This window comes from Rhinichthys klamathensis, unplaced genomic scaffold (assembly GCF_029890125.1).
Source record: "Rhinichthys klamathensis goyatoka isolate OS25496 unplaced genomic scaffold, OSU_Roscu_1.1 h1tg000056l_1, whole genome shotgun sequence".
Taxonomy (NCBI): Eukaryota; Metazoa; Chordata; class Actinopteri; order Cypriniformes; family Leuciscidae; genus Rhinichthys; species Rhinichthys klamathensis.
The window spans coordinates 3,903,154-3,930,509 of record NW_026606601.1 but is presented as its reverse complement, the minus strand read 5'-3'; the positions used below and the strand labels follow the sequence as shown (position 1 = coordinate 3,930,509).

The following is a 27,356-nucleotide window of genomic DNA, read 5'->3' as shown; positions in this document are numbered from 1 at the left end:
ACCATTATTTAGCTTCGTTTCAGCTAGCATTGATGAAAAAACACATTCACACTTGCATTGCAAATATCAACAGCGTTTCTCAGAAAACGCTTACTGCACCTTTAAGAGGTAAAGCCTCATATATATATATATATATTTAAGCAAAATACTCCTATTCAGATTTCAAGGTTCTTTGAATTTATTCAGATTTCAAGGTCCTTTGAATTTAGACTGTAGTCTCACCGGGGGATGATTTCAAGAAAATGCACCTTTCAATATTTAAACATATCACCATTAGAAACGGCACCATGCATCTATAGAGGTCCACCAGACCCAGAACTTATTTCAGAGCAGTGCCATGACAGGTATGAAAGCGAGGCTGTGAGGGACAGACTTACCGTGTTTTCAATGGCATCCGCTGTATAAAGCTCCTAGATCACTTCGCTCCTAGATCTCATACTCTCTGGGGTTTTTCGTAAACTGAAATTTCTCGGAAAGATATTTTTGCAGTGTTTCGTCATCAGAACAATCCAAAAACACATTAAATAACAGTAAAACCTACTGAAGAGATGTATGCCTATCCCTCACAGTCTCGCTTTCATTCCCATTAAAAAACAAAGATAGCACTGCTGTGAAATAAGGTCTTCCACCAGACTCAAGCTCTATAGGACACAACAAAGTTTGTTAAGAAAAAAAGATAAATTAAATATATAGTTTTTCAGACGTGTCCAGTTAATATGTGTTATATAATACAGCTCTATTGTACCAGAGAGAAACCTTCAACTTTTCTTGCTATTGTTTTCCAATTATTGTGAACCAGAATTTGAATGCAACTGTAAGGTGCAGCGAGCACCGTCATGATTTTGTTCAAAATGAAAAAAATCAGAATAATAACAAATAATTCATGAATAAATTTCATTAAAGCATGTCATCGCACACAGAAATGGGACAAGTTTGTGCTCTTGGGCATGTTTGTAGGTGTAGGATAGCAACAGAGACTGTCAGAGAGAGGTGCTCAATTGTCACTCCATTAGACATGAGTGTCAGCGCGCATATGTGTGTGCACAGCTAACAGCTCAGCTGACGTGACAGAATGTGTGTAAGTGTTAAAGTGAGATAGTGTGTGTGTTTTAGGGTGGGGATTAAAAGAGCTTGATTGGTATGAGGGGTGTATTTAACAGAGGTTTGGTCGCCATTAGCACTCGTGTCCCTAAACGGGTGTTTTCAGTCCCAGTTTGCCACAAATTTTCAATGCTTATTAAAACACCCATTTCTGATGTCAAGTGTTATGACAATGAAAGATAACCTATTGCTTTTCAATTGCTTGTCAATTTTGACTGTTCTACATGGGCAGCTTTGGAATAAAGCCACTGAATTAGGTTACAATGTACAATGAGATATTTTTAAAAAAAACTGAACTTTATCAAGTTTATCCAAAAAAAAAAAACATTATCAAGACAAGGCAGTTGACAGATTGCAGAACAAGGGCTACATTCAAACAGCAGCAGTAGCTAAATATGAAAAATGTTCAATACACAACTAGTTAAGTTATGAAATACAGTAGCAAGCACGTTTTAACAAAAGTGTCTACTTTACATTTACAGGATTCAGCCAAATTTTGGTTGATGTGTGCTGCATGAATGGAATCATGGTCCAAAAGTTTAGTAAGGGGTTGGAAGATTTTTTTATGTTTTTGAAAGACATGTCTTATGTCTTTCATCTCTTATCTCATCTCTTAGCAATGCTGCATATTCATCAAAATACAATGATTATTCTTCACAATGGCCAAATGGTATTACTGAAATCCATCACGAGTAAGAGAAGGAGACTGAATCAGTTGTGTGTGTGTTGCCATCAGTATGACTGTATGAACGAAGCCTTCAGCAATTCTTTCAATCCTAATTTAATTTTAATAATCTCAAAGTATTGGCCAATTTATCTACTTTGCCAATATAATGGACTATCAATCATTTGGGGAAAATGTAAGAATACATTATTCTTGTCCTGATCATTTACTCTCGATTTTTCCATCACTGGGTCTAAATGCTTTATTATAGCTGACAGGCAACGAAAATACATTACCTTATGCCTGAATAGCTTCCTGGAGGAAATGTTTTGCATATTGGCCCCTGTCACAATCAATCACATTTTGGAACATCGATTTGTTTCGTAGGTCTGTAAATCTAGCCCGTGTTTTCCCACTGTAAGACTTTGGACCCACTTTTCCCTAATATTGTGCATACATCAGCAGCATATTTTTCTAAAGCTCTTTGTTGACAGAGAACCAGCTGCACCTGCCGTGATGCAAGTCACACACAAACACACACACACACATTAAACACACACACATCTGACTCTGTAGGGACTCTGGGTTCTGGCACTCTCCCCTCCCATTACAGCGAGTGACATTTCTGAGGGCCGCCGACCTCCGAGCCCATGCATTTTAAATGATTGCCCTGCACGCCCGCAGTGCCTCAGTGCTCCCAGCCGGCTAATACCAGACCCACCTCCACTCCTGCTCCTTCTCTTCCCTTTACATGTCTTACGGGAATCAGAGCCAACAAAGACACAGCATGCAAACGCGCACACACCTAATGTCACTCCGAATAGCGCTGGAACATTGTCCTGTCTTTTCAACATCAGGTTGGACGATGAAATATAGGCTGGGTTTTAAAATCTAGTAAGATGACTCGTGTCTGCTGAATATATCTGAGACTATCTTTTACATCAGAAATGCATATACAATGGCCAAACATGATGTCTAGATGAGTAGCTCACAAGACTTTGAGACGAATATGAAACGAACATCTTTTGCATGGCGGGCATTAAAATGGGAGAAAAGTCATACAGACTTGCTCTGAAAGAGGTAGCTGAATCACTAGCACTATATGGCAAAATAAATCATTTTATCTGAGCTATGAATATGAGTTTATGGTCTGAATTGAATGTGATGACAAAAAGAGAAATAATTTAAAAAAAAATTAATGTCAAGAAAACACATCTTTTGGTTGAGTTGTCCTTGGGACACAAAACGCTGAGAGCGTTTCGGTGGCACAGCGTTTTTTTTTTTTTAGTTGATACGCTATGTGCTATATACAAAACATCAGTAGAAGTGTTACTAGTATTCGATTTCCCATATAGTTTGTTTTTGAATATAAAAATGTCGATACAATGTAAAGTATTCGCTCTGGATCTTGTTTTCAATGGTTTTGTTCAGTTGTTGTACTTCTTGTCGTCTGGTTGGTCGTTGTGGTATTTGTCTCATCCCTCCTCCACTGTGATTGGACGGCTGGGTAAAAAGTGACAGTGATGAGCGCTGCATTTTACCCAAAGTTGAACATTCTTCAACTGGAAAAAAAAGCAGCTCAGCATGAAAAAGACGCTCAGTGCCTCTTCACGCTGCTGGTGTTTTAAAAAACGCGACGTTCCCATTGAAAACAATTGGAAAAATACGCTAGCCTCTGGAAAAAAAAACACTTTGGTGGTAACAGACTTAGAAACTATAGTTCTTTTAATGAATCATACAAAAAGTCTCAAACTAAAGTAACTGGTCTGACTAAGGGTGCTTTCACGCTTGGTTCAATTGAATGGTCCTTCAATGATTGAACTCACTTAAGTTCTAAAGCTTACAATCAATATGTGATGCACATACTGAACTGCAAATTGTGCATTTATATATTTATAAAATAAAAGCATAACACCGCACTAAAATCCTTAGCAAACATGGCATTGGCAACCACATTTGCATAGCGAATGACAAGTGAATCTTCATAGAATAAGATCTTGTGCATCTTCAGTAAATATTTTAGCATCCTTTTTATGTTCCATATCAAGATTTACTTTCACTTATATCAACATCAGCCAATTAAATTAACTGGTAACGAAAGGCAGAAGAAAAACAGAGAAATAGTAGGAAATCAAGGTTTTCCACCAATCCTTCTACATCCAAGAAGAACAAATCTGAAGCAGAGAGGTGAAACGCTAGATTTTAAAGGGATACTCCACCGTTTTTTCAGATTAAACTATGTTATTCCCTTAACTAAGACGAGTTGATGCATACCTCTCTCGTCTCAGTGCGTGCACTAAATCGCTCTGTCTTGCGGCGAAACTTTGTTAGCATTTAGCTTAGCCCAGTTCATTCATTAGGATCCAAGCAGAGAAGCGACCAAACACCTCCACGTTTTCCCTATTTAAATACAGTTATACGAGTAGTGTAACTCGACCAAGAATGGTGATACAAAATAAAACGTTGCGCTTTTCTAAGCGTGTAAAGTGGATAACTATAATGTATGGCGGAATACCACAGCAAGTGCTTGATTGCACTTCGACTCAGCGCAGTAATATCATCACTCGTGAAAAATCCTCTCCCCCCTCTCACTCTCCGAAGTGATGATATTACTGCGCCGAGTCGAAGTGTGGTATGGTATTCCACCATACATTATAGTTATCCACTTTACACACTTAGAAAAGCGCAACGTTTTATTTTGTGTCACCATTCTTGGTCGAGTTACACTACTCGTGTAACTATTTAAATAGGGAAAACGTGGAGGTGTTTGGTCGCTTCTCTGCTTGGATCCTAATGAATGAACTGGGCTAAGCTAAATGCTATCAAAGTTTCGCCGCAAGACAGAGCGATTTAGTGCATGCACTGAGACGAGAGAGGTATGTATCAACTCGTCTTAGTTAAGGGAATAACATAGTTTAATCTGAAAAAACGGTGGAGTATCCCTTTAAGTGTCCACACTTGGCTGGCAGAGAACATTTTGCCTCGCCACACTTTCTACAGCTTGTCACTGTGAATATGCTACACAACAAGCTGACATTAAGAGGGAAGGCAAGGGAGGGTAAGTGCTTGCTCATGAGGTCGCCCTTCTTTTTATGGTAAGAATAGCCTTTGCTGTTCAGCAATACACAGAAGCAGGTGCACAAACTCACACATGCAGGCCAATGTTTGCCTATACACACAAGTGTCCGAGTACACAATCAGATGTGTGAGCCCGCATACACACAAACGAGCACAAACCAAGAAGGAAGCTGAAAAAGACACCCAAAATTGATTCCCTCTACAGGCCTGTTTCAAAGTGGCAAATTGCTCCTTTCTGAAGTCCAATATCATAGATTCATCAATTTTGAATGAAATGCATGAGACCAACATTGCTCGAGCCAACCAATCTAACACACACAGAGAAATAAGAGCACATCCAGCTGAATCCTGGTCACTGCGCCTCTCATCTCAGGCCAAGAATGAATCTCACCGCACATCAACACGTCACCGAACACCCCCACATAAACTCTCCCCAGGTCTTGATGTCTGTGTTGGCATGTCTGTTTGCAAACACATTTATTGGGTCTTTTTAGACGATCCCCTGTTGATTATGTGAAACTAATGAGCCAAATCTCAAAGCCATGTCCTGATCCCCACAGTGCCGGAGAGGGAGGAGACCTATCCTGAAAGTGTGTGTTGTCCTCCCCCCACCATGATTCGTAAAGGCCAGCTCAGAGACATTAATGAGTTAGAACAGCAAAAACGGCTATGCGGTCCAATGCGTCAGGAAGAAACTCTGCATGTTAATCAGAATTGTAAATTAATGTCAAAGAAGTACAAAGACATCACCATAAAACACATCCATGGGACATTCATGTTAATATCCTTATCTAATTAGGCTGACTTCATACTAACTCGCCAGAGAGGTGAAGGTAAATGTGGGAGTAATAACTGATTCGTTTGTTTATCTTGGCAGCACGTTGCTTGCAAACCAACACAATTAACGCGACAGCCCTTGGGGGACATGACTACTATACATGTACGAGTAGTTAACAGTGCAACGACAACGACGTGCCACTGACAGCTAACGACACGCCACACATCCAAGGACATGATGGATAGATGGATGTATAGATATCCGTCTGTCCGTCTATCTATCTATCTATCTGACAGACAGACAGATCGACAAATACACAGATAGATATCTGTCTGTCATCTAAGATAGATAGATAGATAGATAGATAGATAGATAGATAGATAGATAGATAGATAGATAGATAGATAGATAGATAGATAGATAGATAGGCATCAAAGCATTTTTCAATCCCATAAAAACTAACATTTCACTTGACACAAATATGCTGTTATTCTGATCGAAGTTTGAAATATGATTCATCTGAAAGCTATGACTAGCATATTGCACCATCAAGATCAAATTTATAGTTTTCTAGCTTGCATTCAAAGACACCCGTTCAGATTTGTTTACACTATATTTCCCGCCCGTTCAAAACGAACAGCTTGGGCACGAGCCTGAGCAGGTGTTTCTAAAACACTCAGACTAAATCTAGCCCTTACATATGAAACCCAGCCTAACAGATATCTGGCACGGCAACGCGTCCTATTACAACGGGGCATCGAAAAGCCACACACACACATGCAAACCCTCGCTTATCTCAAACTACAGCTGAGAAAGCAAAGCGCAGGGCCTCCAGAAACCCCCATTCTCCTCTCATTCTCTCTCGTCTCTGGTATGAAAGGCATGTAGTAATTATGGAGGCTGAAAGCTGACTAATACACTGTGTGCATCTGCATCTATGAATGTGAGTGGCTACTGAGTTCTTAGTCAATGTTTAAACCAAGTAGCAAACCAAACCAACCAAGGTGCTGCATAAAGGTATGGACACACAACAAACTTTGGTTACCAGTTGTAATTTGTTCTACTTTAATTTCACAACGTGAAACTTTAACTGGACTTTTTTTTTTTAAGAGCATGCTGGTGAAGTTAAGCCATCGGAAGGAGAAGGCTGTGGGTTTTATCTCAAACCAGCAAAAAAAGGTTTGAGGTCTGCTATTGTTCCTGCAGTTACTGCTGGCACAGCAAAACAGAACACAAAGAGAATCTCTATAAAATCAAAATGAAAGACGCACTTCACTGGTTTCCTTAAGGCAAGAAAATGTCATTCATCAATCCAGGCTGGTGGATAAAACAGCTACATCCTTTACTGTGACAATGATATTCTATATTGTCAAACCGTATCAAACCCCAGACCCCATTTGATGTCATCTCCTGCTTTGGTCTGGGTTTTATATCAAAAGCTTTTTCACTGACATAAATAATCTGGGTTTACCTTGATCAGAGCGTGAAACCTCCATTGTGCATCTGGACACAGGGGATGGTATCCTAACTTTGAAACATGATGGGTCAACAGCACTTTTGTATTAAATTATTTTTTTAACTTGTTCAAATATTTGATTTGCATGAAAAAAGTAAACAATTACCTAACACCAAGATGAACAAGAAAGAAGCATAGAATTAATGTTCCAAAGGACTTTATTGGCTGAGTGCAAAGTTCTTGTTTTTTCCCCTCATTTAGCAAGGAAGTAAGAGGTCATTTAGCAAATGCTTTTATCCAAAGTGACGTATAGTACATTTACTACAGGTAATGTCCCCTTAGAATAACCTTCTAAGCGGTTAAGTGCCCTGCTCAAGGACACTTGGTGAAAGCTCATGGTTCACTCCACATAGGGTTCAAGCCAACAAATTTCTGCACACCAATCCTAAACATTAGCTACTTCACCATACCAGCTCCTAGAATCATGTTTCCCAACCTCTTTTGTCTTGCGTATCCCTACAGCCTAGACAACTAGAAATGTCAAGTACACCATGGGAAAGACCCCAGATTTTTTAATTAATATTTTAGATTTCTTTTCTTTTTTGGCGGGGGTGGTAACTTTAATAAAGGTACTTAGGTATTAGGTACTTTAATAAATGTAAAAATGTAAAATGTAATACAAATCAATTTCTGTTTTAAACAGCTACATTTAAATCTTCTCAAGTACACCATTGGAATCAGCTTGAAGACCCCCTAAAGACCCCATATTTGAAATAACTGCCCTGAATGAATTACAATAGTCTGCCTAGGAGTGTATGGAGAGAGAATGTGATAATAGATCACAGAACAGACACCAGATGAGAACAAAATCGGTTTCGTCTGAAAGGGAAGAGATTTTCTTACCTGGCTCCAGTTTAATGACCTTGATAGCAGCCAGCTCTCCTGTAGTGACATTACGAGCCTGAAAGAGAACAACAACAGCACTTATTCAACAGACGTCTCGATGTTAATAACTATTATTAAGCCTGAAAGACTTCAGATGTGATCAGAGCAATCAGCAGGCCCTGATTTTGCAGACTTCTTTTAGCATTTTTGGGGGGAAATCTTTTTTAAACATTTGAAAAATGAGTAGAATACTCTTATTGGTGGCTAAAAGCATCATGAAATTATGATTAGCATGTGGTTCTGCAAATCAGGTATTGGGTAAGAATTAGCTTAAAGCCTTACATTAACATTGATATCCAATAGTTTAACTGTCAATAATACCTGTAACTAAATTGCAGGTTTAAATAGGGCAAACAACATGCAATCAAATGGATACATACCGCATTAGCATTGTGTCAATATGGACTGTGCATACTTATGCATTTTCTTGCTGTTTTGAACCGACCGCTGATCAGCGCTCGTAGAGCAGAATGTTAATTTATCCGCCTGCCGCAAATCTGTAAAGTCACATGGGCAGAGGCTCATGTATTTCATGATTCGAGAGAGAGTTTCATCACCTTTAAAAACTAAATACAAACAACGACTGCTTTACTGATCAAGAGAGGGGAAATATGACATCCTCAATATCCACACCGATGGAGAGACTCATTTTGGCTACAAAGAAAAATTGTTGTTCAGTCCATCATGACATTATTTAATCACGATGTGGCAGCAGGAAAAACATTAGACAAAATTAGCCCGGATTCAATTAAGATGTCATCATCGAAGTGGTCAAAGTATTTCTTTTTCCCTCTCTTAGCAACAGCGTGAGATCTGACAGCTAGGCGTTGGCAGCAGTGAAAACAGAGGGTGGGGGGCTGAGCCGAGTATTACCGGGCAGAACACGGCTGACGATGTCCCATAGTAACAATACAGTAAGGAAGTGCACCATGATAGAAAAATCTGTGTGAAAAAAGCATCAGGAATGACAAAATGTCAAATTAAAGAGTCTACATTTTCACTGACAGTTTGTTTGGACTGCAGGGAGTAGAAGTTTTCAACCGCTGACCATATATAAATATCCCCCAAAAAATTTTTATTACTAATTGGTATTCTAAGCATTCTGTGATTTAGCATTTTTGGGCAGTTTTCACTGTAAAACCCTTTGGAAAACATCTTTGAACAGAAAGTAGCGACAGATCTTTTCTTCCGTATTGTGAAGTACGTCGTACAAAATGAAACAAATGCATGGATGAATCGTTCACTTGAACATCAATAACATGCATTTAGAAAATAGATAGGGTGAAATTCAATTTCATGCCAACTTATTTATTCAGATGGACGTGTTTGAGGCCTTTCACACCACGGAATATGTTCTTATTAGTCATTTTATTTTCAAATAAATGTTTTTTATTTGTTTTTTATTGTCTTCTTTAAGCACTTTCCTTTCCGTCACAGCGCCAGCGGTGTGGTTTCGTTCTACCCTAAACTTAACATCCAAAGGGCTTTCACCGAGTAGCTATGGGACCTCAGTATATTTTGACAATGCTGAGAACTCTCTTCATTAGTTTACGATCGGTTTCTAATACGTTATTGTAAAGAAAAAGTAAACTATACAAAAAACTATTATAACATTTGTCGTGTTGTTGATGCCCAATATCTCTAGCTGAGCAGAAATAATCATGTTTGGCTTGGTGGTCTCTTCTAAGTCGCGTTGGATTCCCTCAACGTAAAGGTTGAGATGTGCCTGGACTTCGGCGTCGGTCCATCTATCACTGTTCTCCCTGTTCGTGGAGTTAGATTGTAGAGTAAATATGTAGGCTATAAACTGTGTGTTTACACAGCTGTGTAAAAATGGCAGGTGCCGGTGCGAATTCTTGTGAATATGTGATTTTTTTAGGGATGCACGATATTGGATTTTGGCCGATATGACGATATTTTCAAACTAATTTTGCCCGATACCGTTACCGATATATTTGTATTTTTTTAAGTGCAAAAAAAAGCTTATTAAAGCTTCTATTAAAGTTCTCAGTCAAGAGCAGTGAGTGATTTCCTCTGTGTTTTGTTGTTTTATTAACATTAAAGAGATAGTTCTCCCAAAAATTTAAATTGTCATCATTTACTCTCTCAAGTTTCTTTCTTCTGTTGAAAATAGTGCTGTGTTGAAAAAATCGATTCACCAATTCTGAATCGATTTTCATATTAATTTCTAAAGATCGATCCGTAACTCAGAGGATCGATTTTAATAGGTTTACATTTTCCCCGTGAACTTTAACTTGCCGCGACTGGGAGATCCCTGTATGCGCATTGAAAGGCTTTCACTCAGCGCGCACATTGTTACGACAACGGGCTTTGAGTGAGTCATTAAACCGTTCATTCAACGAACACGTTCAAAAAAGCTGATTCATTAAAAGAGATGTAATGAAACAAGGTGTTAATTATTTTTTAACTTTGAGTTCCACTTTTCAAGGCTCAGCTGAGCAGCAATGCGTCGCATGGGTAACGCTGAAGCTGATGCTTCACTTATTAGAGACCAATATGGCATTGATTCAATGCGTGACTCGCTGATTTTATTTCCCCGCGGCTTCCTCGCGCAGTGGGATGCTGACCAGCGCTGCTGCTGACGCGCATTTATGGTAAATACCCGTGACGTGAACGTTAAAAGGATGATACGACAAATATTTCGCTTTCCTTTGACACGGCAACCTTTTTCACAAATACATATGACTTCAAAGACAGACGCAGGTAATCGCACGCGCTCTGCCGATCTCTCTCATTCACTGTCTGTGCGAAGCCTCTGTAGGCTACACATCACCACGATAAACAGTCTTGTTTGTTATCAATATGAACTTGTTTAACATTCAATACACATGCATGAAGTTCAAAACAAGAAGGGTATAGCCTTATAAAAAACGTGAATATCGCGGTTGCTGCGGTTACTTGCAATCCTCTGCGGTTACTGCTGCTGATATACCTCTGCGTCCTCTGTCGTCTACACCAGTGCAAGTTTGTGAAAGCAGTTGTATCAACACTCTGGAAGGGGGATTGTTCTTTACAACCATCAATACTCCATTAATTTGCAGTTAAATGTCTATAATAATTGTATCAATATGTTGCATAACTACAGTCCTGTAATTCAACAGCTGGAAAAAAAATATGCTTTTTTCAAAAACACTTATCTTAATCTCGAAGATCGGATCGGATCGAATCGAATCGAATCGAATAATGATAATCGATTCAAGATCTTGAGAATCGGAATCGAATCGATTCTTGAAATTTGAATCGAAACCCAGCACTAGTTGAAAATAAAAGTTATTTGGAAGAATGTGGCTAACCAAACAGTTGCTGTACTCCAGTGACTTCCATAGTATATTTAAGCACAAGAAGGAAATGAATACAGGTTTGGAACAACATTAGAGTGAGTAAATAATGACAGATTTTTTATTTCTGGGTGCAGTATCTCTTTAAGGGCAGCATATTATTACTGTCTCTTTAAGAGCTGCACGCGACGCGTCTAATATACACACATTTGACAAGCAGATTTTCTGTTTGCTTTCACTTTAGACATAACCAACTTTGTTTATGTAAACCTTGTGTGTATTTGACAGTATCAGCGCAATAAGACTCGAAAGATTAGTCCAGTATGCAGGCGCTGTGACAGGCTTTTAGTTCCTGTGAGCGTCGGGTGTACGCGCTCAGAAAAGCGGATGTTAGAACAGCGCATCAGCACGTGAATGACATGTTTACCTAGCAAGACTTTGACGAACATGAAATAATGAACTTTTGTGAATTGCAGTGTCCTGTGAGTGTAACTCTACCTCTGCGTTTACATTAGGCCTGTAGCGGCGCGTCGATGACGTCGACGCTTCGACGTCAAAAATTCGTCGACGTCATATTTTTTTGTCGACGCTTCTTTATTTATTTATGTATTTATTTTTTTGCACCGTTCCCGGCGGTACAGCTCGCCACACACACGTGGGAGACCGAAACATTGCAGAATCGAGGACGAAACAGCAACCTCTTCACAGAATTCACAACAAAGCCATGCAAAAGTCCCAACAAAAGAAAAAGTCCTAAAAAACCCCAGCTCGCACTAAATCATCGAAGGTATGGGAATACTTCAAATTTAGTCCCAAACGTAAAGGTGTCGTTATTTGCGCTCTTTGTCAAATGGAGTTGACATCCCAAGTCTCCCGCATAGTGATAGCGGCTCCTCCCGGAATCTAGAGCTCGCGAGCTCCAAACCGTGTAGCGCGCGCAGCGAGGGAGAGAGCGAGAGACCTTGCGCGTGTGTGTGCAAATGTGCGTGTGTGCCTTATGTGCATGTAAACCCCACCCCCGTCAACAAAACCGAAAAATCAGTCCGGATGTTTTTTATGAGCACTGAAAACATTAAAATGAGCACCACATCCAAGTGTGATAGGGCTCATTTGAGTAGCCTACCAAACATTTTACCAGAGGTGGGCTGTCAGGGCCATCAGGGCCTTCTCTGCTGGCCCTGTCAAAATATAATATAATATAATATATAATTAATATATATATTTTTTTATTTTTTTTATTTTCATTTTTACGATTATATTTCCTGAAAGAATATGGTTATTTTGTTGAGGCTGAGCTGGACTTTCCATATGGTCTAGTGATGGCCGGTTCGTGAACGAGTCGTTCTTTTGAACCGGTTCTTTTTAGTGAACCGGTCGAACCAGTACACTAAATCGGACTGAATCGTTCGAAACAGTTCGCGTCTTGCGTCAGTGCTGATACACAAGTTACTAAAGTTACTCACTTTCAGACATGCCTGACAGTCCCTCTGACTCGAAATAAACCAATATCCCGGAGTATATTTCACTCCAGTAAATCCAACAGTTGTTTTTGAGAGAAGTGATGAGCACGAGCAGCTGATACTGCGCATGCGCGTACTACCGAACGCACATGTACAGCGGTTATCGGATCACCAGTACAGAACCGAGAACTGTTTCTTTCGGACACGTTCGACATAATGAGAACAACTGATCGATGAGCATGCGTGCAATTTTTTTCTGAGGGACGAAATGTACGTTTCTTAAGTATTTATTTAGTTGAACATCAGTAAGTGTAATAAAAAAAAAAACATGTTGGAAACATGTTTATCACATAATTACTGTATTATCACTGTATTATTTTAAAGTTTGGAAACACAATGAATGGATTGTAAAACTGTCAAACTAAACATTTATTAAAATAATATTTTCAGGAACAGCTCATTTAATTTCTAAGTAAGTTGATATAAATATTTGATGTAAACTCTTGCCAAAGTTTTAATGTTGCACACTGCACAGTACTGCTTAGTAAATGTTTATAATGTGTTAAAACATAACGTATTAAACATATTGGAGAAGAAAGACATGCATCGATTTTTTTAGTTTTGTCGACTGTATATTCAGGTTTCAGCAGTTCTCAGCTCAGCACACAGGCCTATGCTACGGTTCTCGAGTCAAGAACTTGACTCGAACTTGTAGTTCTTGAATCACCAGTACAGAACCGAGAACTGTTTCTTTCGGACACGTTCGATACGGAGAACCGATGAGCTGGAGATACTGAGCATGCGTGATAGCACCGTCTCTAAACAGAACTTTCTTTTGGCCAACTGATGATGTGCTGATGAGCACGCAGCACGGGTGAACCGAGGACTTAAATGAGGGGCAGAATTCGGCGAAATGTAAGTTTATTACAAATAAAATGATGAAGACCACTTATGCACTTTATATATTTAAGACATGTTAAACATCCGCGTTTGCACATCGCCTGTAGGCTGCAGGGTTCGTTTGCAAAATGTAAATGTAAGAAACTTATCCAAGAGGATTATGACGATGAGTACTATTATTTAAGTGAAGTTATGATTACAAATGCCTTTAATTTAAAGTATTTTTATCCGCCGGGATGATATAATTGACGTCATTACGCGAGGACGTAAAAGAACTGGTGAACCGGTTTTTTGAACCGGTTCATTGAAACGAACTGTCCGAAAGAACCGGTTCGCGGAAAAGAACCGAACTTCCCATCACTAATATGGTCATCTAAACGCATCACAGCTCCGTGGACCAGCACTAGTAGTATAGCTAGCCTTCCGTTTAAGATGCCATTTCCCATTTGATCTAAACTTTGACTGACGTGTATCATTAGCCAATCAAAATTTGATGCGCAGTGACAGAACGCCCCAGGGGGCAGCGATGTGTATCGGCGCTAGCCCCCGCTGATGATGTCATCAGCCGTTTGAAAATTCGGCGGGTTGTGAGCAATGTCAGTAAATGTCAGCTTTATGCCCTCACATGCTTGATCGCGACCATTCCAGTGTCCACCGCATCAGTTGAGCGATCTTTCTCCGCTCTCAAGCGCATCAAAACGTATTTAAGGAATACAACTGTCTGGACAAACACGACTCTCTGCACTGGCATCTATACACGAATCCGACGAGCGTTCTGTGTAGACTGCCATCTTGTGGCGGCGACGCCATTACGAGCTGTTACCGGTTAAACAAACCTCCGTGATAACGCACCCTCGATGACACAGCCAGGCAGAATGACTTGTTGATGATGTTAGACAGTGGCCTCCAGTCACAGATAAAGGTACAAACGATCTTACAGATTATTTATGAAAATAGCTTGACAAGCTAGCTAGGAGGAAACTATAAAAATATCTGTCCATTTGGCAACAATAAATAAATGAATGACCTCAAATAAACGAATTCATGTTTTTCATTTGTGTCCATTATTTATCTCATTTTCACATTGCAAAAGGCAAGGGTAAGGTAACGTTACAGCTAGAAAGTATACATAATATCGACCAATTAGTGTTTTAAACCATGGAAAGAGGTCAATATAACAGCAGGAGAACAATTATGTCCCATAACGTTACATTTAGCTCAGGAAAGCCATTTAATGACCATAGCATGTTAATTGAATAGAAAAAATAGGGGGGGTCGTTACTGAAGGCCCTGACTGAAACCCCACGGTACGCTACTGCATTTTACAGTGTAGATAGGCCTACTCTGTAAGAACCAGATCAAAATTGTTGTGCATTGAATGTGCACTCCTGCAATTTCCATGTTACAAAAAAGAATCTTTCAATTAGTCGTTAGATTAGTCGACTAATCGATAAAATAATCGACAGACTAATCGTTTAATTAATAATCGTTTACCCCAGCCCTAGTTTACATGTGATCTGATGTGAATGTACGTCGCGTTGTACAGTATGTAGAGTAGCAGTAATATTGCTACTCATCAGTAGGAGTAATATTCATATATGCCGATGATGGTCATTTTAAGCTTTTATCAGCCGATACCGATGTTGTCCTGATATCATCGTGCATCCCTAGATTTTTTCTATGTGGATTCACTCCCCTACAAAATCACCCAATTATTCTAGAATGATTCATTCTTTTCAAACAGAGCTATTCAAGTCATATTGCGATATATATCGAAGAAAAACTAAATAAAAACTAAATAACTAAAATGTTTCTCCGATGAAAAGCCTCTCATATCAGCGACTGTCGCAAAATTACTAAATTACTGTCCCGTTACTAACCTGCGGGACGTGCTTGATATTAAAAGTTATTAAAAGCGCATTAAGCCGTGAAAGAGACACTGTTCCCCATACTGATTTGTTGTTCTATTGCATTTGTTTGTAATAGTTTTTTGTTCTTATTGTTAACTGTTTGAGGACTTTTTAGTTAACCTAGTATTAGTTTTTGCTGAAGAATCGAATTGGTATAAATAATTGTGAAATTGCAAAAAATACTTTTATAATTAACAAGTTTAATCTAAACATATACTCATATTGTGAAATAAGATTTTAATCATATCACCCAACTAATTGTTTTAAATTATAGTGTTTTCAATATTGACCAAAATAATCATGGTTATGAGTTTTGCTGTAATCAAACGGCCATAGAAAAATGGTGAGATGCAGCGTTTATAAAAGTTGAATTTCATATTTGGCATTGCATGGAAAACACAGCATTCTTGGTGAAAATGCTGAAAAACAGAGACAGTTGCCATGGTTCAAAGATGCCCATTTAATGCATGTTTATATTGAAATACAAACACAACACTTTTTTGAACATCTCGCATTGTTTCTTTCGAGGTAAAAAATAGTCCAACTTTAAAAAAAAAAAAAACATCTCGAGACGCCTCCATTCGGGCGAAACAGGGAACCAAAGAGCACGACTTAATGTTCTAATGTAAATTTAGAAACACCTTCAGCTCAGGCGAACCCAAACCCTGAATTATGCAGGACCTCCTTAAGACGGATTAGTCAACTAATCATTCTGGAAACTCATGACTAGATGACTTTGAAAACAAGTTGTTTTGCACATCCTTATTGATCAACATCATTTTTCATATACCATTCTTCCTTTACTTTTAATTAAACATTTATTTAGGCCTTAACTAGACAGTTGCAGTCAACAAATGGAACGAGTGAAGAATTCTAATGCATGCTTAATAATCAGTATCTTTCAAAGAGATTTCGCTTATCGAAAACAAGTCAGAAAAACATCAGCAGCAGAGTGATATGATCTGAAAAGGATGCTGCAAAACATAGAGACATCCCGGGTAACTAATGCGAAGATGTCAAGAGCGATACAGCTTTGCCGGGATCATGTGAGAATTCACTCTGAGGTGCATGTCAAAAAATGTTAAAACACAACTGAAAGCTCCCCTCCAGAAGGCTGAGGATTCTCCGCCGTATATTCAAATTCCTGTTGCGAACTGCTTTGAAAGAAGCCCACATGCTGAATCCTTTCAGCTCAAAGATATGAAGTGCTGAAATCGAACCTCGACTGTAAACACAGAGCGGATGGTATGTCACACTGATGTACGAAAAGCATGAAATGTTGGGCAATATCAACACATCCCTGCTTTGAATCATCATTGCAAAACCACACAGCAAAATGTATAATTAAAGAATTCGTAATCCAGAAACAAACAACTTTCAGCTTTCGGTTGAAGTCAAAATGAAAAATGTTCACAGTTGCACTTTTCCCATGCATAATATTTCCTTTTTGGTTTAAATTACATATCATGACTCATGAAAGCTGGACGATGATTTTTTTTTTTTATTAGACCAAATCGTAATTAATAAGCAAAAAAAAAATCTGTGTGAAATGCAAAGTATAATTCCTTTCCAGGATAATCTGCTTGTGTCTACGTGGTGGAGGGATGCAGATTAGTGCTGATCAATAGCTTCATCAAGCATCCAGGCCCAGCGGTCAATACCTCGCCTTGCAATCAGGCAAATCATATTGTCTGGTGTGGTTTAAAATGATGTGTTAATGATCCTTTATAATGAGCCCACCACCGGCCCAAGAAAGGTGAAAGTCAAGGATCGTGGGAACCAACCAACAACAACAACATAACCGGATCTGATGACATTGTGGGATGAAAAAAAAATTGTGACTCATCCTGACCACTTTGACTTTTTACACCTCTTTAAGCTTTCAGAAAAGTTTAGGATTGTGATAATGGGTTGGGGTACAACGCTGCGGGATAAAGGAATACTCTGGGTTCAGTACAAGTTAGGCTCAATCGACAGCACTTAAAGGTGCATTGCGCAACTTTTCATGTTAAAAATACCTGTTTTTCTATCCTATACATGCTTAAAGAACTGCCTGATGGGCTGAATGAGCCCTTCTCTGCGCACTGAGATTGCCTCTATAATCCTGTACAGTAAAATATATAAGAGGGATTTGGGCTCGAATTTGAGACTGGGCGTGACGTCATGCGCGTTCATGCTCACCAGGCTATGTCTCGCAGGTTTGTGTATTCGCCGGCGCCGCCATTCTCCGCATCAGCGAAGACAACTCGTGCGTCAAAGGTAGAAGATGGATTCAAAGAGACCGTCTTGTAGTCCATTCCAAACCCCAACGCAAACTCCACGTAAAGTAAAGAAAAGAAAAATTTTGTCTAGTGCCACCAAAAGGTCCAAATTGGACTCAGACAGGCATCGGAGTAAGACGAGAGTCAACCTCGGGAAGGCATTCAACAAATGGAGAGATCTCCGGTCTGCTCTTGGTCTCAAACGGGATCCTCAGTTGGCTTTTTTCTTGATAAAACGGTAAGATATAGCCCAGTCTCTAATGTTTGATACGGCCAATCTATGTATGACAACAAATGACGATGCGTAAAATGTGTAATGCTTTAGCGTAAGCTAGATACATGTACAATCAGAATTGGTTTTACAACCATTGACAGTTTCATAAACTAGGAATTGTGTTCGGAAGAATAGTACAACATGAAACATAAAACATATCCAATAAAAGATGCGTGTGGTCCATGAGCGTGCACAACTCTGGCTGCAGTTTCGCTTGTCGCCAGAGGGGCGTAGTTCTGCAAAAACTCAGAGACTTGCGTTTTGCACCTTTAATATTGATAACAATAAAAATGATTTTGACTCAGTCCTGCTTTTCTTAAAATAAAGTAAAACTCTAGATTAACATGAGGCACTTACAAAGAAAGTGAATGGGGCAAATTTGTAAACATTAAAATGCTCAGTTTCAAAAGTAAATAATATGTATGCTGACATGATTTTAAAGGAAAAAATGCTTATTAACCTTTTCTATGTTATTATATCCAACCATTTTTTTTTTTTTTTTTTTTTTTTGTATGATAATAAGTTTGATTGATAAACGGTTTAACAGATATTTTTCCCGATATTTAAGCATTTTTCCATAATCGGGTATCGGTTTTGTTATATCGGATTCACCGATACATGTTGCTCAAGCAAGCATGCTTGAGCTTCTGTTTACCATAAGTGCTATGTTCGTTCGCTGATCAATGTTTACATGTGAATAAAAGCCTAAATGATATCGATTCATTATATAAAGCGATGGTGTCTCTTCAGAAGACTTCGCTTGATTCATATGGACTTATTTTATGATCTCTTTATGAATGTTTTCACTGAGTGAAAAGACTTTCAATGGAGGGACAGAAATCTCTCAGATTTCATTAAACATATCTTCATTTGTGTTCCAAAGATGAACGAAAGTTATGGAATGACATGAGGGTGAGACAGAATTTTTATTTTTGGGTGAACTATCCCTTTAACTTACACTAACAAAAACACACAACCATTGCACAAATTTAAATCTAGTGTCTCCTAGTGTGTAACCCTTTGACTTCAAACACACGCGCACACACTCTCCTATGTCCGCTAAGGCACGGAGCAACAGCCAAGCGCTCCACCTGCACAGGTGCAACACACAGTGGGGCTGCGAGCTGATGTCATGTCAGGTAATTACAGAGAGGTGGATAAATCACTGCAAGCTTGGCCCCCGACCAGCCGAATCTAGGCCAATCATTTTCTGCAATGCCTGGCAAATTTGATGCCTTGTATTAACAATTTACTGTGCCAATGCGGCACTGACCTCCGATAAACAACTCGTTTTCCTCTCTAATGTCTTCCCTGCGCTGGTGTTATCAAACATTTCATCGGATTCATTATTCATGCTGTATTGCAGTTAAACGCAGAGTACATAATGCATCAAGAATTCTAGTGCGCGCCGACAGGAGCGTGCCTGGGCTTGCTAAAACGTGATTATGAAACTACAGTACAACTGAGACGACCGTCTCCTCTGAGTCTCCCACCAACAACACATATGAATCGCTACAACAACACGGTCCATTAACTGTCTAATAAGTCTAACTCTAATTCTGCTACCAAACGCCAAACATAATTAAGTAAATCATGTTGTTGTCCAAACAAGGGTAGAATGTCAGTCGCTCACACACTCACAAAGGGAGAATACGATTTCTCTCCTCGGCCGCATTTGTAGGACAGTGGATCACTCTGTCATGCGGATCTGTATTTCTGCTTACTCATTGAAAGGTTGCGGCGCGATTGAAACTGCTTTAGCTTTCAGATTGTGCAGAGATCTCGGGGCCGCTCAAAAGTAGGCTAGATGGCAAGGACGTTCTGTTAAAAGAGGCTGTGTAATCCAGTCTGTTGTGAACTTCTAAAAGGCGCGAAGGCATAAAACACATGAGAGTAAGCAAAGGTGTTGACAGTTGCTTCCTGCAAAAAGTGATGAAAGAAAGAATGTGTGATGGCTGGAGTACGTTGACCTCAGCTTTTGTGCGACTCCTGCGAGGTGTTTCAAGGTTTCCTCAGGGAGAAGGTTTGAGGACTGTGACTTGCTCCGACTAATGAGTCACAAAAACAAGGGAGAAAAGGTACGAAAATCCCTCATACGACGAAAAAAACTATTGAACAAGAGGAACTGACCAATGCAAAGCACTTCCAAAATCATACCGGTTGCTGTTTTGATTCAAATCTAAAATATTTGATATAATGCCAATAGATATCGCTACATAATTATAATAATAATAAAGATTTTAAATATTATATTAATATTATACAATAATTAGACGTATATGATTATTTATTATCATTAGGGGTGTGATGAGATCTTGTGCCACGTGATATTAAAGCGTGACAATATTTCTCGTCGAGGTGAAAAGCTGTCTCGAGATATCAGCATGACTGAGTTGAGTTTGTGGCAAATCCTTTGACAGCGCTTGCATTATATTGTTCTGTCTTTTACTGCATATGATAATTCATATGATAATTCATAAATTCATATTAGAATGATTTCTGAAGAATCATGTGACACTGAAGACTGAAGTAATGGCTGCAGAAAATTTAGCTTTGAATAAATAAATGACATTTTAAAATAGAAAACAGCTATTTTAACTTGTAACAATATTTCACAAAATTACTGTTTTTAAATGTATTTTTGATCAAATAAATGCAGTCTGGATGAGCATAAGAGACTTCTTTCAAAAGCATAAAAAATATCTTACCTATACCCCAAACTTTTGAATAAAAATATTTAGAGTTAAGCTCCAGTAAATCCTATCCATTTTCATTCAGAAGTTTATAAAAACAAAATATAACAGCAATGCACTTACAATGAATGAACATCTATAGAATTATAGCAATAACATAACAAAAGCCACAATTTAACAGACATCAATATATCACAATATCATTAGATTATGAGTAAAACTGCGACAAATGTATGAAAGACTCATCTCAGTGCGAGAGAGAGTGAATCGGCAGTATCAGCCAGTTAAATAAAATAATTGTTCAACTTAAGTATTCTGTTAGCCTACATGGTTCAATTCTTTTCCACGCGATAATCAATATTAGAGCTGATTGTTCCAGTTAATTCCAGATAGGCTATATCTTATTTATCAGAGTATATTTAAATAGTCAGGACTATTGAAAGTCAGAGGTTGCGAGTATGTCCTTAAACTAGCCGATACAAATCTCAGAAGCACGATAGTATTACAGGATGGAGCAGTGCCCAGTTGGTGAAACAGGTGAATAATTAATGATCATTTTTTCCCGACAAAGTCAATTCAGAAATGCCCTCACATCAGCTGCCCAGCGATTCTGCACACATAGGGCACACATATCACGGAAACTCTATCATCTTGAATTTCATCCTGTCAGAATGTTTTCACAAATGCACGATGCAGGACACTTGGAGAACCATCTTCCTGTGTAATCTGTGTGATTGAAGGTGACTATTGCAATCGGGAATGACAGGATGAGTGGATTTCGTCTTTAAGGGGAACACAAGACTTCCTGGGTGTGAAGGATGAAAGAGATTATCCGAATAAAGGTGAAATCGTGACTTTAATCCAGTCAGGTCAAACCAAGGCAAGGCCATGTTCCTTGCATGAAGCCAAGAAACTTCACTTCACACTCCACAAACTCTGAGAAGGAAAACTATAAACTAATATGACTGGATTCGCCAAATGATGTGCGTGCAAGAGTTGTTTGTTCTTCAAAACGTAAGTGAAATCAAACCTCTCGGTCCAGAAATAAACAGATTTTGTTCCGCTGACAAGAACTAACATCTCCTTTTTGTTCTTTCTGATGCATTTTAGTGTCTGGACTCTGGACTGATTTCAACCTGCATTCAGCTCTGCAGAACTACTGTTTAGACTGACCTGGCCTTTCCGAGCAAACTCATGCAGTGAGAAGCCAAACTTCCAGTGAGAGAAAGGAATTTGCGTCTCTACAGGAGGCCAGGAAAAAGAATCAACACATACAAAGTCACAATCGTCTTTCCACAGCAACCTCCTGAAAGAGAAGCGATGAATTCTGCCTCAAAGCATTACACCTCACGGCACAGTTTAGACTCGCACTTATTCTTTTACCGATGAGTTTCTCACTCTCACTTTCGTCATCACATATATGGATCCCTTTGCTTTCTTTCCGCCGTTTGCTGCCGCTTCCTCGGGCCATAGACATAAAAATGGAATCAATACAAAACCACTCGAATGCAGGGAAGCCACAGAACTATCAAAATAGCCCCACCAAGGCTTGACACAAAGCCAATATATACTGATCAAACTGGGTAATTAGTAATTTCCCTACCCTTGACGCAGTAGGCTTTTTGTTCAATGCTTACTTTTGCTCAATCAATACTTTACATCTCTGTATGCTTTCAGGCCCTTTAAAATCCATCAGGTGCATGCTGGCATTACCTTTACTTCAAACTGTTACGAAAAACAAGCAGACCCAGTAGACAAACAACTAGGAGAAACACCTGTTGACAACAGTATGGTATTTAAATCAGCAAACCGTGCTGAAGCTAATGTCCTGCTCAGTTTTGAATAAAAAAGGGTTAAGGGTTAAAGATAGTCAAATATGAAAAATATTTAAATTCTGTCATCTTTTACTCACCAAACCTGTATGACTTTTCTTCAAACAGATAAATGTCTTCTTTTTTTTCATACAGTGAAAGTCAATGGGGTCCAATGTTGTTTCGGAAACCGTTGATTTTCATTGCATGGACAAAAAAACGTTTTATATTCATCAAAATGTCTTTTTTGTTCCACCGATGTTCATACCTGTTCGTACATTTGGAACGACAAGAGGAAGATTTGGGGGTAAACTTTCCTTTTAAGTAGGCTTGCTGCGATAGTCTGTACTAGGACTAAAAAGTAGCCTAGCTAAAGATGCAAAAGTAGCGACAGCTCCATTCTTCCGTATTGTGACATACATTTGAGTGAAATGGATTATTGAAAAAGAAAAACAATGGCGGTTGGAGACTTGGTTCTATCAGCTGGTTGTTAATTGGATGAAAGCAGATCTGAACGCAAGCTTGAGGTCGATTGTAAGAAAGGGGTGGGGTTTAAGCGAATGAAATGACTGGAGAAGTGCGGCATATATCACCAAAAAGAGGTCTGACATTTTCCCCAGAAAATCGAGTTATGATCAAATTTAAGAAGTGAAAAAAAGAATCGTATCCAAGAATGAATTGTTCACAATAGGCTTTATGCCGAGCGTCACGTGACCAAGCCGGAAAACAGATCACATCGCTTCCGATTCAGGTCTTTTGTATGTGCTTCATGAAATTTTTTTCGGTTTTACTCAAGATAACTTAAAAGGAGCATGCAAAAATGAGCATAACCAATGTCCTTCGCATGTGCAGATTGATATTTAAAAGTTTTTTAATTTTTCTTCTTCACACTAACGTTTAGATATTTAAATAGCATAAAACACCAATAACAAAGTTAGTAGGTTAGCTGATTACCTTAAAAATCCATAGATATCGTAGTTAGTTCTTACGGCCGTTAACACTTTCTCTGACAAGCGGATGCAATGAGACCCATTTTCCGGTTTGGTCACGTGACGCTCGGCATAAAGCCTATAAGATCAGTAACATGCATGTAGAATATAGGGTGAATTTTCATTTAAATTTAACCATCTTTTGTCATTAGAAGTCTGAAACATTTGGACATTATATAATTTACCATCCTTTTCTCCATCATCATTCTCATGCACCAAGCAATTAAGAGTTCATTAAAATCGGTTGCAAACAGCACAAAAAAAGCACACAAATTCTGTTCACAACTTTCTAGACATGAAGTACTGCATGATTGACTCAATAAAAAAAATGAATTACAGTCAACTACCATGTACACCAAAGAGGCCACCAATGTTCAGAATATCGGTCAATCAATATGGGTTTCTAAATGACCGTCTCCTCCAATCTAGAATATTGGGTTACCTTCTTGATTACAGTTGATTATCAAGGAAAAACACCCAAGGACTGTAAATAACTGCATGTCTGTAGATGCACTGCACTCAATGCTGTTAAACCAGACAGTAGCCAACATAATCTGTTATTATCTGTTATCTAAAATCCTTCTAATCAGCATAAACAGTGTTTTACTTATCTTTTACATAATCCTAACACGCTCTGACTGTCAGATAAAACAAATATTCTTCTGGCAAATAAAGACTGACATGCTGCTTTCTTGACTTGAAGATAGGATGAAAGCAGACTAAATACAATTAATTATGTGAAATAATTATTATGTAAAAAGTTGGCCATGATGTGCAACACTTGGCCAACACTTTTGCAACACTTAAAAATAAAGGTTCCAAAAGGGGGTTTTCACAGTGATGCAGAACATTTTTAAAAAATCTAAAGAACCTTTTTCCACTGTAAAGAACATTTTGTGCAGTGGAAATGTTCCGGGTGTTAAAGGTTCTTCAGGGAATCATTGATGCTAATGAAGAACCTTTATTTTTAAGAGTGTTGACTGACAGGTGAAAGTCTTGCAGGGTGAAACTGCCCTACCGCTTAAGCCTCACTCGGATAAAGCCTCGGATAATCCAGCACATTTCACACTACTTGTAAACAACTTCAAGTTAACCACTCAAGGCAACAGCCTCAGTGATCAACTGGCCAGCTATCACCAAACCGATCTTTCTATAGCGCCCGAGTTAGATTCAGTGACAAGTTGACAACCACAGACTTAAGCGGTGATATCACAAGGCCTTCCTCAAATATTTGTCATCTCTTGCACAATTTTGCAACAACTCATGGGAGTGACACTGCAACAAAACCACACAATTATGTTATTCAGTCGTACTCAAACTGAGGAGCAAGAAACTGGGAATAAACCCAACAAGTTGACGGGAAATTATGTCAAATTTGCAAACAGTTGATGAGCGTGCTACAGAGTTTCACAGATCAGTGCTTTGATGCTACTGTTGTGTTTCTTAAAGGGAAATGAATAATGAATGAGACTGTCATTCTGCGAAACATCTACTTTTCTGTTTTAAGAAAGGAAGAAAGCTAGGCTATACAGTTTTAGAACAAAATAACAGTCAGCAAATTATGACAAAACCTACATTTTTTAATGAACTGTCCCTTTAAGTAGGGAAAAAGTTAAAATGGTTCGGATTAAAGGTGCACTCAGTAAAGCTGTTTTCGAAATTGCATGTCTGAGTATGTACTACATATTACAGGAGTAGGTCATCCAGGTACTATACTAAATATAGTAGGGAAGTATGCATATTTCCGATGCAGCCTAAACCTGCGTCCCAATGTGCATACTACTATCCATCATAAATAGTATGTGAGATTAGAATAAGATGGCTAATATTGCCCACAACCCACTGTGCATTGGAGCAGGATTTTGATCAGAATTACAAAAATGAAGAAAAAGTTTTAAAGAACTACAAACATGGCAGATGTGTGAGACCGACGGTTAAGTAGAGAGGTTTAGTTGAAGAGGTTTGAGTGACTAATAATCAACATTTAACCTGATAAAAAAGTAAAAGTGTATTTAATGTTATCCATGTTATATTGCAACAACAATATTAACTTTTATAAAGATCCGTTAGGCCATTAACTTTTAAATGCGCCATTATGCAAAAATATAAGGAGAGTTCTCTGCATGAAAGACCCACGACTGTCTGGCACTAGATCAACATGCTACCTCTTTTCTCTCCAATACGGTAGGAAATGAAATAAGGAGTATGTACTTTTCCTTCATAAAAAAAAAAGAGTACATACTTTTAGGGCTTAGCATAAGTAGGTCAATTGGGACACACCGCATAAGTTTTTACTCTGTTCAGCTCTTATTTGTCTCAATAGTACCAGTGATTTAGTACTTTGTTCTGACACCTTTCGGTCTGGATGCATGAAGTTTGTTTACTAACTGCTGCCGCTTCATAGCAGTTTGTTTTCTCTCCGTGTCATACTACACATCCATAAAATGTGCATTCTTGGATTCAACACATATAGCCTAATGATATACCAGGGTGCGTTGGTATTACTTTGTACTGCTTGTTTATAGATTCCATTTCCCACTCAGCAATTGCTTAATCACTATAAAGTACATTATTGTTATTAATTTGTAGTAGTAGTCAAAAAACAGCATGACAGGTCCGGTCATGTGATGTCAACATGGCAGTGCCCATTAGGGACCCCCTCCAAGTAGAATTAAACAGCTGTTATACTAGAAAAATTATAGGTCTGTAGTCTTCATATCATATTAGTGTAGCCTACAACATTTTAAACATATTTCTCCATAGTGCTATTCATTTCATTGAATGTAATTTTTTTAATTCTCATGAAAAATACGGAGTGCACCTTTAAGATCAGTGTCCCAGTCCACTTCAGAGAAGTACAATCTTTATGATTGCAGTTACAAAATTTAAACTACCATATGCCTCACATTGGTTTTATTCTAAAGATCGGGCCCTTTAAATGTGGACTGCACAGTCCAAAAGACGGGCCTTGTTTGTAGAAAACACATTTTTACCTTGTAAACATCCCCGTAGGTCCCGCTGCCTATCCTCTGGATAAGCTCGAAATCCTCTTGCGGATTTCGCCTGGACAGATCGAAACTAGAGTTCATCATGGGGACTCCGGCCTCTGACTATCAATGTTAGATTTGCTGGGAGCCCTGACACGGACGAAAGGAGAAAAACGGAAGAAAAAAAATAAACATACGGCGTCAGAAGGGAATCTCAGTCGCAGTACTTCACTAACTTTAACATGGCTTCCCGTGAGCTCCACTGCGCATGCGCTGCTCTCGTAGAGTGGAGAATGTCTGGAATGGGAGGATGAAGACAGGAGGAGGAGGAGGAGGAGGAGGAAGAGGAGGAGGAGGATGGGCTGGGTCAGATGACCAGAAGCGCATAGGCACCAGCAGATAACCTGCTTCTGAGGAATATTTTACACAAATCGTGTTCGAAACACTATTTGAATGGCGTTTTATTTATTTCATTTTCTTCTTTTGAAGTTTATGGTGAGTGACACTGGTTTGATAATTAGTTTGTCTTGTTTTGATATTATCTTTAATATAAGGCCTACAGTAGGCTACACAAATAACTTTTAATTAAAAAGATGTGCTCTTTTGATCCAGTAGAAAGTAAAGAAATATATATTTTAAAAAAACGGAATTATCCTATTAGGCTACATTAATAAAATAAAACATGTCAATAATAAAACCTAACATAACATATTCATAATAATTTATAGACCTAATAATACTTTAACTTAA

At 38.7% G+C, this 27,356-nt stretch overlaps 1 protein-coding gene across 6 annotated transcripts in view; it reads right to left on the bottom strand.

Annotated features, from left to right (window-relative positions):
* map4k3a (mitogen-activated protein kinase kinase kinase kinase 3a) overlaps positions 1–26,890 on the bottom strand; it is a 75,909-nt gene extending 49,019 nt beyond the window's left edge. For 5 of the 6 annotated variants that reach the window (XM_056248709.1, XM_056248711.1, XM_056248710.1 and 2 more), the window contains exons 1-2: positions 26,613–26,890; positions 7,981–8,038 (exon numbers count right to left, since the gene is read on the bottom strand). In XM_056248709.1, coding sequence (XP_056104684.1) covers positions 7,981–8,038; positions 26,613–26,711 — 157 coding nt within the window. In that variant the 5' untranslated portion in view covers positions 26,712–26,890. The remainder of the gene's footprint in view (positions 1–7,980; positions 8,039–26,612) is intronic. The other variant, XM_056248712.1, reaches the window with a different exon arrangement.
* Positions 26,891–27,356: the final 466 nt, after the last annotated feature.